Below are 14807 nucleotides of genomic sequence, written 5' to 3'. Positions count from 1 at the left end.
CTGACTCTTATTCTAAGAGTGCTTTATGCTTTTTTAAGCGTGTTTTCGCAGTAAATTTTACGTCCTCAAACAACATCGATGAAATCGATGCAACATGGAGAAACTACCAGAACCGCTGTCTGCACGAGATAAAAGGTTTACTAACTGTGAACAGTTCTATTTGAATTTGTTTTTAAGGGAAACGCAACTAGAATAGCTTGCTTTTAAAGTGATATCACATGTTTGATGTCAGATACGAAAGAGACAGACACTGACATTAACAAACAATTTCACTCAGTCAGCTGTCAGTCTCTGAAGTCTCACTAAAAACTATGCTAATAAGTGAAAAGTGCTTGTAGGCAACTTTTGCTAGCTGTATAAGCCATAGGCTCATTTTACTTAAACTGTTAAACCCCAACTGTTGACAGTACTTAATCTGAAAGTTTTGTCGATTTCATTTATCTGTCTGTCTGGCCGTCTTTGAATTTGCTACAGATTGAAATACATGTATACTTTCCATTCAACCAAGTTGCAGCATTTAAGTTTCCTTCTTTCAGCTCATTTGAATATCTGATGATCACGACAAAAATACATTTCAGTTTTTGACTAATTTATAAAGGAATATTAATAGACAATGACAGACAATTATAGCGAGCGCAGCGAGGCGGCGCTTCGCTCGCGTAGTGAGCTCAATAGACTAACGTGTACAAACAGAGGAAATTTGGGTTAAAATCTGCACATTGTTCCAAGAAATTTTTATCGTACCACGTGAAAAAATTACAAACTCCCAATAATCCTTTGCGGTGCATAGCAACATGGTGGCTAAAACATAGCAATAACTTACTTGAAAAAATTACAAACAACGATTTTATGCAATCTCCATGCCACAAACCTATCGTTTTCGTTCTAAGTCAACAGGACGTTTTATTTGACGTCATATCATGCCAAAATCACATAAAAATCATATTTCACTCATTTTGTCGGAAACTTAGACATGAAATTATATGGATTATATAAAACTCGATATGGCAACTAAAGAAGTGTTTCCTTTTTTTTTCTTTTTTTTTTATAATGAATTGCGGATAGGCAGTGCAAGTAAAAGCTGTGTAAAGGTTTTGATTGTAAATAACTGTGCCCCAACGGTCGCACTGTAGAACATATTATTTTAATGATTTGTAACAGGAAAAGAGGAAATATATAGCTGGAGCGGGAATCAAAGCCGTAACCCCAGCATCTCTAGTCAGGTGCTCTACAGAGCTATCAGGGCCCATATCTATGGTCCAATTCATTACAATATCTTTAAGAGTTATCTTTCTTGTGGGAGTATGAATGAACTTTATTTTATTTTTTCTCCTCAGCTCATTTGCTTACCTGACGATCAGAGACAGACTTCCTGTTATTTTGTCGAGGGTGGCTGACACAGTTTACAGAAAGAAACTAGCCATAAAGGACAGCCATGGGGAGGTAAATCTGTTTTGTCATTTCCGTTTATTAACTTTGATGCAGGAATGAAGATTCTTCAAAATTGAAGAAAATAATTTTAAATAATTAAGGTAAATTAAAATTATTTTTTTCCTTAGGTTCAATGACAAAAAAAAAATTGTCATCTTCAGGTTTTGATTTTTAATAAATGTAGGTTATCTTATGAAACAGAAATGGTCATTCATATGGCATAAAAAATTGTAAAAGTACTGGATAATTTTTTAAACGTCATTCTAGCTGCATTTGTTTTAAGTTTAAGATATTCCACTGTGTTTTCTTGCATTATTAGGATGCTACTTTTGATGAGTTGAAGTTCATTGCTGGGTGCATCTCCAAACTACGAAATGAACTCCAGACCAACAAAGCTGTTATACCATTACAGGATAATGCCCCAGACACTGAGATCTGGAATGCTTCCATAGCTGCTGAAACAGAGAGGGAGGGTGAACCTCCAAAGTGGTTCGTGTCCCCCTGGCTGTACGTGGAGTGTTACATGTATCGCAGGATCATGGAGGCAATCCTCCAGTGGTAAGGCTCTCTATAAACATGGAAATATGTTTTGCATTGTTAGTTTTAAAATCTATTGATTTAGAAATATCATTTTTTCATTCTTCAGAATTAAGTTGAAAAGTAATTTGCACCAGGATGTCAGACCTACCTTTTAATATTTTTTTTTAATGAAATTAATTGTATGTATCTATTTAATTAGCTGCAATAATGTTGTCCTCCGCAATATTAGTAATCTAATGTTTTCAAGAGAATAATTATCTGAAAATTGTTTTATTTTTATGTCATCAGTAAAGTGTTACATGAATTGGATCCTTTTGAGGAGCAGAAAATGAAGGCCTTCACCGGTTCTGAAGAAGCCATTGAGGTTTTGTTACATTACCTACAGGGCATTACAGAGAAAATAGTAACAGCGACAGAGGAGGATAAAGATGAATATGTTACAGAATTTTTGCAGGTCAAATACTTCTTTTTTTCTTTTTTATTAAATTTTTTTGAATGCTTAAGAATTATTATGATACGCATTTTAATTTTTATCTCTATTAATGGGATACATGTATATTATACAGATTTTATTGCATGAGCAAAGTTTTCATTGCAATAAAGGAAATTTGGGTAAAATCTCTGTTATTATTAGTAATGGAATAAAAAAATTTTATGTATTGCCAATAATCCTTTGCGGTCACAAACAGTAAAATACATAGAAATAGTTATTTACAGTGAAAAAAATGCAAACAACGTGTAGTTAATTGATGCTATGACTTATATATGCACCATAGAGATAAAAATTATTGAATGGGCAATTATCTCTTGCCATGATATATTCTAATTCAAAATTTCTGTAAGGGAACATTCATCTCTCTGTTTTTAGCTCACCTCGACGAAGTCGAAATGAGCTTATGCTATACCCCCGGTGTTGGCGATAGGCAGTGGCGTCCCAGGTGTAAAGGTTTTGATTGTAAATAACCGCTTCGCCCCAACGGTCGCACTATAAACCCTACCTATTTTAATGATTTGCATGGATGATGCAATGCTAGGGATGTACAGCTACCAGATCTCTAGTCAGGAGGTGCTGCTACGGATGCTGGATCTGACCTACATTTTCTAGATGAGTGACGAGGTTAAAGTTTTTGGAGCAGGTTAAAGTTTTTGGAGCAGGTCCATTCCCAAGGAACTATAAGCCCTACCGGGACCAAACTTGCATGGATGATGCATTTAGGGATGTACACTACCAGACTTGCTTCGGATGCTGGATCTGACCTACATTTTCTAGATGAGTGACCAAAAAAAGTTTTTCAGGTTTTGCAGGTTAAAAATGTTTTTGGAGCAGAAATGTCCATTCCCAAGGAATTATAAATTGTACCCCGGACCAAACTTGCATGGATGATGCATCTGTTTTACAGTACCAGACTTGCTTCGGATGTGTTTTCTTGCAACATTTTCCAGATGAGTGACCAGGTTAAAGTTTTTGGAGCAGGTCTATTCCCAAGGAACTATAAGCCCAACCTGGACCAAACTTGGATGATGCATCTAGGAAAGGACACTACAAATCTTGCTTCGGATGCTGGATCAGAGAGGGAGGGTACATTTTCCAGTTGAGTGACCAGGTTAAAGTTTTACATGTATCGCAGCAGGTCTATTCCCAAGGAACTATCTATAAACCTGGAAAACTTTTGCATGGTTGATGCAAAATCTAGGGATGGACATATCAGACTTGCTTCGGAATTAAGCTGGAAAAGTAATTTGCTGACCTACATTTTCATTTTTTTTGAAGTAACTATAAGCCCTAGCTAAACCAAACTTGCATGGATGATGTATCTAGGGATGTACACTACCAGACTTTTAGCTTCGGAAAGTGTTACATGAATTATCATTTTCAATCCCAAGTAACTGTAAGCCCTTCACTGGTTCTGAAACCAAATTTGCATGGATAATGCATCTAAGGAAGACACTATCAGACTTGCTTCGGATGCTGGATCTGTTACAGATATTTTTGCAGGTCATAGACCAGGTTTAAGTTTTTGGAACAATTTTTTTGAATGCAAAAGAACTTGAAGTCCTTGATATCTGCAGTATTAACAGTATATGAATATTTGTTTACACTATACATGTTTTTCACGCTACACGCATAGAAATGTGTATATGCCATGTAAGGGGTTAAACACAATTTGCGTATTGCCAATATTGTTATTGGGAGTAAAATACTAAATATTTAAGAAAATATGATGTGAGATTTGCATTACTTATATATGCTAGAGATAACATTCGTCGAGGGCAATTAGCTTCCATGATATCTTTGATTACCTATGTTTCATTTTATACCAGTCCAGGTACTATTTTTGTGAGTAATATAATTATAATAAAAATATTTACATGTATTTTGTAGATTGCATTATGGGGAAATCGTTGTGATCTCTCTATATCAGCCACCCAGGAAAATTCCCAGACAGAATCCATTCTAGATCAACTCCACCATCTAGAGCCCAATATTCTAATTAATGACACGAAGCAAGTCTTACACTGTCTCAGATCCAGCTCTAGAAGTAGAAACATTGACATAGTTCTGGACAATGCAGGATTTGAACTCATTACTGATCTCTGTTTAGCCGAGATTTTGTTAGCATGTGGATGGGCGGATTGTATTCGAATGCATGGGAAAGCAATGCCTTGGTTCGTCTCTGATGTCACGGAAAGAGATTTTAAGTGGACGCTCGATTCTCTTTGTATATCTCCAAGGCCAGCCATGGCTCACTTTGGTAGACAGTGGTGTCAGAGGTTAGAAAACGGTTCTTGGAGGCTCACTTGTGAAGATTTCTGGACAACTCCTTACAATTTCGCTGAAATGAAAACTCAAGCATCTAGTCTGTATGAAAGTTTTAAAGACACAAGAATAATATTTTTCAAAGGGGACTTGAATTACAGGAAACTCCTTGGGGATTTGAACTGGAATCCAACCACACCATTTGAGGTCAGTCTGAGGGGTTTTCACCCAGCTCCTTTGTGTGCCCTCAGGGCCTGTAAAGCTGACCTGATTGCAGGATTGGGCCCAGGACAGAAAGAAACGGTAGAAAAACAGGACAAGAAATGGATGGTAGATGGAAATTGGTCCGTTATTTCATTCTGTGAAAAAGCAAACCAATGACAAAATCTTTTGCTAATTCCAATATTTTTTTTTACTTTTTTACTGCTTAAATTATTTGTTCTATAAAATATATTATACAATTATTCCTATTGTATACCAGTAAATTATTCCTAATTATAAACTTGTTACCAATGTGAAATAAATTTTGCTTCATGTGATACCAATGGTATTCTTTTTGTGGCATTCTAGGGTGTCCTATTGATAAAGTTGAACAAAAGTTTTTAAATTACATCTCATCTTGGCAAAGTCACTTAAGTAACATGTTTCTATAGCAATTTTAAATATTTTATTCATGAACATTTATGTATTTGATGACCTCATCCCAAAACACCAAGGGTCAGAATTGAATTAAAAAAATCTTGGATAAGTGAAACATACAAGTATAGTGTAATTATCTTAAGTTAAAATAATGTTTTTTTCCTAGGAAAATTATTTTTGTCCCCTGCTTTCACAAAAGCCAGGGGACATAACATTTTATTGTCTGTCAGTCTGTCTGTCACAAAAACTTTAATATTGGTCATATCTTTTGAATGAGAAGAGATAGGATTTTCATAAAAGATATGTGTTTTCTGTAAAAAGACCTTTTTTTGTTTTTTTTTTTTTTAGAAATGTTTATATTACTTTAAATTGGCCAAATCTTTTGAATGAGAAGAGAAAGGGCTCTCATACTAGACACAATTATTACCTGTGACAAGACCTTTCTAGATACACTATAATTTTTTACCCTGTGACCTTGACTTCAAAGCTCATCCTACATTTCAAAAACTTTAACCTTGGTTATAATTTTTTGATGAGAAGATTTAGGGCTTTCACGTGTATATTTTGTGACAAGACTTTCCTATAATGAGTTTTGACCCCGTGTTCTTTTATTACTTCTTGACCTTTACTGTAACGTGTAACCAAATTTAGGGTCCGTTTTCAGGAGATACAGGGTCCAATATATATAAACTTTTCCTCTGGCTCTATCTGAGCCTATAATTAATACTGGGAATTAAAATTATGTACAAGTATGATTATTTATTATTTTCGTGGGATACTTGTCCTTGTTTATTATTTTTTTATTTTAACACTGGGATCTACAAGCTGAGGTTAGTTCTTTGTAACCGGGTACTGTGACTGGGTTCCTTGCACCTGGTTCCGTAACCAAGTTTCTATTGAATTGAGCACTCGGTGCCTCACCCTTACTCAGGATTACTACACCTTGTGCTTCAATTCAATTCCTTGGCTAAATACAGACCGGTGATCTGTACCCTAGCCTTATCTTTCCTTTTCCCTTTAAATACTTCTAATTTGTATTACTACCCTTAATCTTCTATTCAGATTCTTGCTTCTTCTGTGGGTTTCCGAGAGAGAGAGAGGTCGAGACTGCCTCTGCAGTCGTTTATATAGCAAAGGGCTATACCATTCAAACAGGGGTGAACAGGCTCCTGGACTGTTCCATTATTCCACGTCACACAAGCGTTTGAATGGTATAGGCCGACTGCCTTATTCATTACTCGTTACACTACCCATGCCTCTGTACACTTGCGTCCCACATGTTTATTAGTTATGTTTTTTTTTTTTTTTTAGACAATGAAAAGATCGACAAAACGAGGTTAAGAATTCCTTTCTTATACCCAGTTACACAATTATTCAAGTATTTACAACAATAGACTTATGTACATTGTTTCTTTTTCAAAGTACATCCCTATAATTAGTCATTCCAAATGTCTTCCTCAACGCTCTCCACACATTCACCATCCTTTTGGTACTTTCTTACAACTCTGACGGTCTTCTGGTGACGACTGGTATCCGTCTGAGTGCTGGCATTCAACCTAGTAACATGTTCCCTACAGCAGGGGCAGTGATGTAAAACCATGGGCGCCTCATGATCCTTACCATCATCCACCATGCTTGAATCTTTGTCTGCAGATTGGTCAGGCATCTTTTCTACAAGTTCGTCTGCTTTGCGCTTGACTCCAGGGAGACTGGGCGATGTTTTCTTCCTGATGGTTCTACCAACTTCAAGGCCTGTCTCATAAATAAGATCTCCTGGGTCTTCTTGCCAGTCAGAATCATCATCATGGTTATCAACGGATTTGGAGTTCGATGGTTCATTTTTTTCTCCACCTTGCAAACCAGTAGTTGAATGTAACCTCTTCTGGTGTCTCCTTAGAAGGAAATGTTTAGCAAATGCTTTGTCACACTGGTTACACTCAAATTTTCGTTTATTTATGTCATCAGTAGCACATGCTAGAAGATGCTCTTTCCATTCCTCTTGTGAAGAGAGTCGGGAAAGGCAAATGGGACATAGAACGCCGGGTTTCCGGGGGGTAACTTTCGTCAATGACATGATCTGAAATTTAAAAAAAACATTGCTTACTTAGCAAAGAACATTTACTATACAGTATAATCAAACTGATAATCAGAGTGCCATTTAGGCATCCCACCGCTGCCACCAAAATGTAACGTGTAACCAAATTTAGGGTCCGTTTTCAGGAGATACAGGGTCCAATATATATAAACTTTTCCTCTGGCTCTATCTGAGCCTATAATTAATACTGGGAATTAAAATTATGTACAAGTATGATTATTTATTATTTTCATGGGATACTTGTCCTTGTTTATTATTTTTTTTTTATTTAAACACCGGGATCTACAAGCCGAGGTTAGTTCTTTGTAACTGGGTACTGTGACTGGGTTCCTTGCACCTGGTTCCGTAACCAAGTTTCTATTGAACTGAGCACTCGGTGCCTCACCCTTACTCAGGATTACTACACCTTGTGCTTCAATTCAATTCCTTGGCTAAATACAGACCGGTGCTCTGTACCCTAGCCTTATCTTTCCTTTTCCCTTTAAATACTTCTAATTTGTATTACTACTGAAGTGTTATATAACCTATGCAAGATTAAACTAACTGACGACCGAGGTAATTTTCATATATGTTTAATCTGGAGCACATATAACACTTACAAATATACCAAAGAATATTCTCAATCAGTCAACCATGTGTTTTCTCTCCGACGAACAGACGACAACTCTGTCACACATGCGCACTTACAAGCGGTTCCATATACATTCGTTCCCTTACACATTCACATCACACTACACTCCCCTCCCTTTTGAAAAAAGAAGGTACTCCTGTACCTTATGTAAATATCAACCAAACACTTATATGATTGTGAAAATAAACAGTGATCCTTAAAGATTCTATGATAAAGTGAAGCAGATAAACTGAATATCAGCAGTGGTATTACATACAATTCAGATAATGTTCACAACATACAGTCTCTAAATCATTTTACCTGAGTTCACATACAATAAACCATGCTGAATCCAGATACAAATTATTTCTAAATTCACTATGAGATCTCAATGATAAATATTACCATTATATCAACAATATGAATATAACTATAAAAAAATGATTGATAATGAGACTTACACTTCCATCCAATCACTCAAACTACATGCAATAATAACACATACACAGGCTAAAAAAAATTTCGACATGAAATCAATATAGCACAATTATATGACAATTTAGGAATGACGAATGATACAAAAGAATCATCAGAAATTCTAACACTTATTAAACATAATGAATTCTGCCGCATCTCTTGCATATACTTACAACTATAACTAAAATGAACAATATCAGGATTCAATTATCTATTACAATATAGAACAGCACAGTTTATATAATGTTTCGCTCTCGTCCCGGAACTCGAAACATCGGACCATGGCCGGGGACAATGTATTCTGCTACATCAAGGATCTTTCTCCTATTCTTGTCCTGGTCGTTCACATTCCTACTGAACCTCCTCCAAATTGATGCATCTTCCAAGTCTTCCATGCTGTGGAAAAGATCACCAACGACAGCTACTGTTCCCATCTGGGATGCATGGACTAGTATGGAGATGTCTTCTGAGGTATGTCCTGGTGTGTGTACGACTTCTATTTGATCATTGATCCAGAATGACAACTTGAAGTCATGGGAGTGGTGTAGATCACCAACACACATCTGAGAAGCTGCAACATGGTAGGCATTAGGGAAAACATTCAAGTTTCCCATGTGGTCCAAGTGACCATGAGTCGTCACACAGCATTCTATGTCCTCAACTGCCAAACCCTGTTCACTGAGGCGGGACAGTAAGTATTGTCTATCTGAAGGATTTCCCGTGTCAACTATGATGTTCATCGATCCTTTTAATAGAGTAATACTACTTCCCATTTTCCGTTTTCCTAGGCTTGGGAAGTCTTCCTCGTAACCTGCTTGGAGGACAATAACTTCATAAGGGGTGTCCTCTTTCTCACTACTGCTATCTCCATCGCTGTCTTTATCTGCTACATCTTCTTCACTACCGCATTCATCCAGAACTTCCCACTCGATCTCATCATGTTCTTCAACACGTCTGTGGGTCTCCTGTGGTGCTCCGACTCCATGTGACCTTCTGGTTCTGACCCTTTCTTCGAGCTCAGCGAGCTCCTTTCTGCCCCAACTCTTGAACGCACGTCTCTTTTCCTCCAATAAGTTACAAACTAGGGACAGAAGGATTCTCCAGTGAAGTAATACCACTGGGCTGTTTACTGGACTCATGGTGAAGCGGTTCACGAAGGGCCACCGCATCGTACGGGTCAGCTGACCCATCTGGACAAAGGTCCTACCCATAATTGGGTATTCTCGGGGCAGTGGGATTTCTTCATTGACGTGCACCACTAACTCGTCGATTGTCGCAGTTGGTCCCAAGACGTACTGACCTAACACATTTAAACACGATGCTCTCAAAGTGTGATATTCCGGCAGCGCTGCCAAAGAATTCCAGGGGCGATCCCAGAACAACCTAGGGAGATGATACTCCCAAGCATGATGCTTGAGGTGCTTAGAGCGGTAATGACATCCAGGAACAGGGCATGCTGATCGTTTATCCCGTTCAGTAGGTATCTGTCTTTGTGTGGACAGTCCCAGCTCCTGGGTCGGTTCCTTGGCAGGTTTCGAATCTGGTGAAAGTTCCTGTGTCGGCACATCACATGTCCGTCACCGCTTAAAGGGTAGTAGGCCCTCTTCAACATCAGACGACTCTTCGTCTGTTTCTTGATGGCAGTGATTATCTGTGAGGTACTCATCAGAATCAGAGATGTCGGCTTCATCTGCCGTGATGTACTCTCTGTCAGATTCTTCCATTGTACCTAAAATAAAATTGAACACAAACATAACATTAGTAAAAGGTACAAGACATATTATACTTGACACCTTGGACATATATACGTCTTCAAGGTATCTGCTAACTCTTCAGTGACTGCGACACATGCTCCGTGATACCAAGTATCACAGGAGTCGCACTGAATCATAAGACGTCCGTCGTCAGGTTTGTCACATATACAAAAAGTGTCAATTGATTGCAACTGGAGAATATTTTCTCCATTTCGCAGACGATGCTGGCATTGGCGTAGCCAGTCAGGTATTTTCCTGTCACAACACTTTTTCAATCTGTCGTGGTTAGTAATAAACACGGAATTTCGAAGTTTGACCTTGTAGATATATGATGATACTTTCTGAATAACAATGCCAGGTCCCTTCCAAGGTGGATCTAGTTTCTTAGAACGACCTTTAGTTTTGGCGCTATCCAACACATAGATGAGATCACCAACAGCATATTCTCTGGTTTGAATCTTAACATCATAATCTCTCTTCATATGGACTTGATGTGCTTTCAGTGCATCTCTGGCCACTTCATGAGCTGTTCTTATAGACTCTTGTAATCTTGACACATAATCCTCATGGTCACTGGATTCAATGGTTTCAGGTGGTCGAAAAACTAGGTCAGCAGGTATGCTTACTCTTATGAATCTGAAGTATATCACAAATAGTCTTGAAGAGCCTGCTCTCAAAGTTTCTCCCCTGGTCAGTGAATATGTTGAAGGGAAAACCAAATCAAGCAAAAAATTCATTTACAGCAGCTCTAGCTGTGACTTCAGCTGTTTGTGATGGTAATGGGACACATTCCACCCATTTGGTAAATTGGTCCACCATGACTAAAATGTTTGAGTTGCCTGAGGTAGATTCGGGTAAAGGACCCAAGAAATCAAGGTGAACTCTCTCCATTGGTACTCCAGCTTGGTATTTTGTCATGGGACACTTTGCTTTTCTGTTGGCCTTTTTGTGTTTACTGCAAATGTCACATGTCCTTACAAAATCTCTGGTTGACTGATTCATGTTATACCAATAGAACTTCCCTTTCACTCGTAAATATGTTCTTGACACACCTTGATGTCCCATAACTGGTAAGTCATGACATAGTCCTAGTACTTCATCTACCAAGGTTTTTGGCACCACAAGTCTTGGTTCTCCACCATTCTTTGGGTTGTTGCGTAGTATTCCCTCACCATCAATGAAAAACGTCTCTTTATTAACCCAGTATTTCTTTGCTGCCTTGCTGCTTATAAAGATTTCATCTTCAGATGGGGTTTCATTTGACACCAGATAAGGCAGTATCAATCTAAGATCAGAATCTTTTTCCTGGAATTCTTTCAGGACTTCGGGTGAATATTCAATGCCTGCAAACCCACTAGTACGGGAAGCAGTGCGGACTTGATTACACTGTTGTTCCTCCATACTAATGAGAGTAGGTTTATCTGGGTCTGTAAAGGAAATTTCCAACGATGTATGATGCAAGTCTGAGCTTGACTCTTGACAAACGAGTTCCATGTCATCGTATCCCTTCTCGTTAAATAACCAGGATAAAGCAGCATGTAATTCTGTTGTTTCTACTGTCCTACCCAGGGGAACGACATCATCCACATCTTCAGTGAATTTACCCCAGCCATCTGGCTAACTGACCTTGTGGGTTTTTAAAATTAAGGAGCCAGGTAAGGCTGCTATGGTCAGTCCTAACCACAAATTCTCTGCCCAACAGATAATGATTGAATTGTTTGGTGAAACGGACAATTGCTAGTAACTCCTTTCTTGTTGTACAATAGCGCTGTTGCTCTGGGGTGAGACTAAAACTGCCATACGCAATAACACGCTCTTTACCCTCCAGCACCTGCACGAGTTCTGCACCTATTGCAAAGTCTGACGCGTCTGTGTCTAGGATGAATAAATCCTTAGAGTTTGGTAATGCTAGAACTGGAGTAGTTATAAGTGACAACTTCAAACTGTCAAAGGCGTCTTGCTGCTCTGGTCCCCACACATACGGCTTCTTGCCTGTAAGCCGATTAAGAGGTGCTGCCATCTTGGCATAGTCCTTGATGAATGTTCTGTGGTAATTTGCAAAACCCAGAAATTTCTCAATTTCTTTTGTTGTTGCTGGGGTTTTCCAATCTTTCACAGCTTCGACGTGCTCGTCCCCTATAGCTAATCCTGTTTTGTTTACTTTCTGGCCTAGGAATTCTACTTCTTTCTGGAATAGAAGGCATTTCCTGGCTTTTAGCTTTAGACCGTAATGACGAAATCTATCAAAGACTATTTTCAGGTTGCGCAGATGATCCTCAAATGATTTTCCCATCACAAGGATGTCATCCAGAAAGGCTAACACAATGTTCCATGTCAGTCCGCGCAAGACTAAGTTCATGACTCTATCATAAGTCGATGGAGCGTTGCAAAGACCAAAACTCATCCGGGTAAACTGGAATAACCCATACTTTGTTATGAAGGCTGTTTTGTCCTTGTCCGAATCTTTGACTTTTATCTGATAGTACGCTGAGTTGGCATCAAGTTTGGAAAACCACTCATTTCCAGACAATGTGTCAATACACTCTTCAATTAGAGGTAAAGGGTAAACATCTTTCTTTGTTACAGAGTTAAGTTTCCTGTAATCTATACACCATCTAACTTTGCCGTCTCTTTTCCGCACATGTACGGGCGGCGACGCCCACTCTGAGGTTGACGGTTCAATTATACCTGCGTCCAGCATTGTGCGTAAATGATTTTCATCCTCTGCTTAATCGGTGATGCAGAGCCAGTGTTTATCGAATGTTCTATCTCTGTAAAGGTGCCAAGATCAAAATCATTCTCAGCAAAAATATCTTTATATTCCTTGAGTGGATTCATCAATAATTTGCTCTGACTTTGGTCTAGGTTTGCAGATTTCTGGAAAAGGGAACTCAAATGCTCTGGAATTTCCGGTAATGGTTGTTCACTTTGGGGTTTCGATGCTGAAACAACAGTCATTGGGTCGGCTGACAACGCTTCTCCTACTATCGTGCCTTTTCGAATGGTAAAGTATCGGTCACTGGCATTTACTAAACATAGCCTAGGTGAGTTTTGTTTAGAGTATACACATCGTGGCATCATAACTGGAATATCTTCCTCAGGCTCTATAATGTAGCTTCCCTCAATGTGTCGAGATAGTTTACCATTTACATGTATGGCTGAATTAGGTGGAATTACAGTTTTACCAGGCACTGTTACTTTGGCAACTGTTGGAGCTTCCCGACTCTTTCCATATGACATCTGCAAAACTTCAGAGTTAATGGAGAACTGGTTCTTACTGCAATCGAGTATAACATTGTTTTCCTGCATGAAGTCTAAGCCTAGGAGCATGTCATCATCCATAGGTGCTACGTATATTTCAGATGGGTATGTTTTGGATCCTATCTTGATGTCAACTGGACCAATGATGAATGTATCCATTTTCATATCACGCCCTGCACCATGCATGACAGTGCGTTTCTTAATAGGTGGTTTAATCTGCATCTTTTCATACACCCGATCTGAGATGATAGTGACTTCTGCTCCTGTATCTATTACTGCAGTAATGTCTGTAGAGTTCACTTTTACATTTAATCTCAACATAGAAGCTGATCCCAACTGTAGGATGGTCATTGTTTTATCTACATCTGCGCTTTTATCTTCAGAATAGGAAGTACGATTTCTATTTGATGTTTTCCTTCTATGTCTTCTTTGCTTCTTGCGTTTCCTTGATGTATGTCTTATTGATTTAGGGCTCGTTTCTTCTGAAGCACAATTTTTCTTGAGGCGCTCTGTAGTATTTCGGGTCGGATTTACGCCTGTTGACCCGGCCCACCCTCGTTTAAAGGTCTCGTCTCAGACTGTGAACTCCCGTTTGTATTCTGACTTCTGCTTTGATTCTGGGCCCTCAACTTCTTAGGCTTCTGCAATCTCTTGCTAGGTGCCCTGGTTTGTCACAATTGTAGCATGTACGGGTCTCCGTATTTTGTGGTTTTCTTTTCTGTTTATTCTCCATGCTGCTTAATTTAGTTTGAAGCATTTGCATGTTGTCCACAAGAATCTTGATTTGTTCCTCCATAGACTTTAGCTGATCTGATTGATGTGCTGATGAAGAAAAATTCTTGTCGCTTTTCACTGCTGCGTTAATTGTTCTCACAGAATCAATCTCGTGCTCGGAATCTTCAGAAAATTCTCGGCATCTGATGGGTTTACCATAAATGGCTTTGGTAGTATGCTGGTACCACTTGATCTTGTCTATGGCGTCCTCAATAGATTTTGGTTTTGACATTGCAGCATTTTGACCAGCCTCTTTATCACAACATCCCTGACAGAATCTCCATACAGCTTGCGAGTATACGTGTTCTTCTGGCAGGTCACGAAAAGCTTTCATTGCTAGGGAAAGTAATCTGTCAGCCCAATCTTCAAGTTTTTCTCCTGTGTTCTGATGGGCTCCCATAAACTGGACTTGAAGAGTTTCTGGTAAATCCACAAAGTTAAAACACTTTTCTAGTTTTCGAACTAACT

The 14807-nt window shown here is 38.7% G+C and overlaps 2 protein-coding genes across 2 annotated transcripts; one reads left to right on the top strand and one right to left on the bottom strand.

Moving 5' to 3' along the window:
* The first annotated feature begins 55 nt into the window (after nucleotides 1-55).
* LOC134241349 (damage-control phosphatase ARMT1-like) lies at nucleotides 56-5266 on the top strand. The gene is made up of 5 exons (XM_062723422.1): nucleotides 56-135; nucleotides 1338-1443; nucleotides 1751-1989; nucleotides 2260-2425; nucleotides 4355-5266. The coding sequence occupies exons 1-5, from the start codon at nucleotides 95-97 to the stop codon at nucleotides 5108-5110; spliced, it is 1308 nt and encodes a 435-aa protein (XP_062579406.1). The 5' UTR covers nucleotides 56-94; the 3' UTR covers nucleotides 5111-5266.
* Nucleotides 5267-6803: 1537 nt separating this feature from the next.
* On the bottom strand, nucleotides 6804-7442 carry LOC134241359 (uncharacterized). The gene has a single exon (XM_062723429.1). The coding sequence runs from the start codon at nucleotides 7440-7442 to the stop codon at nucleotides 6804-6806; it is 639 nt and encodes a 212-aa protein (XP_062579413.1).
* Between the last annotated feature and the right edge of the window lie 7365 nt (nucleotides 7443-14807).

The sequence above is a fragment of the Saccostrea cucullata genome, unplaced genomic scaffold (genome assembly GCF_032062105.1).
Source record: "Saccostrea cucullata isolate Sc308-1 unplaced genomic scaffold, CSIRO_AGI_Scuc_v1 ctg206, whole genome shotgun sequence".
Taxonomy (NCBI): domain Eukaryota; kingdom Metazoa; phylum Mollusca; class Bivalvia; order Ostreida; family Ostreidae; genus Saccostrea; species Saccostrea cuccullata.
The sequence above is the reverse complement of the archived record's forward strand: the minus strand, read 5'-3'. Positions and strand labels throughout refer to the sequence as shown.

Bases quoted from the DNA above. Each gene is read 5' to 3' on its own strand.
- LOC134241349 (XM_062723422.1), top strand. From the start codon at position 95: ATGGAGAAACTACCAGAACCGCTGTCTGCACGAGATAAAAG. The intron at 136-1,337 runs GTTTACTAACTG...TTTTCTCCTCAG, and splicing joins CTGTCTGCACGAGATAAAAG to CTCATTTGCTTACCTGACGA. The intron at 2,426-4,354 runs GTCAAATACTTC...TGTATTTTGTAG, and splicing joins ATGTTACAGAATTTTTGCAG to ATTGCATTATGGGGAAATCG.
- LOC134241359 (XM_062723429.1), bottom strand. From the start codon at position 7,442: ATGTCATTGACGAAAGTTACCCCCCGGAAACCCGGCGTTCTATGTCCC.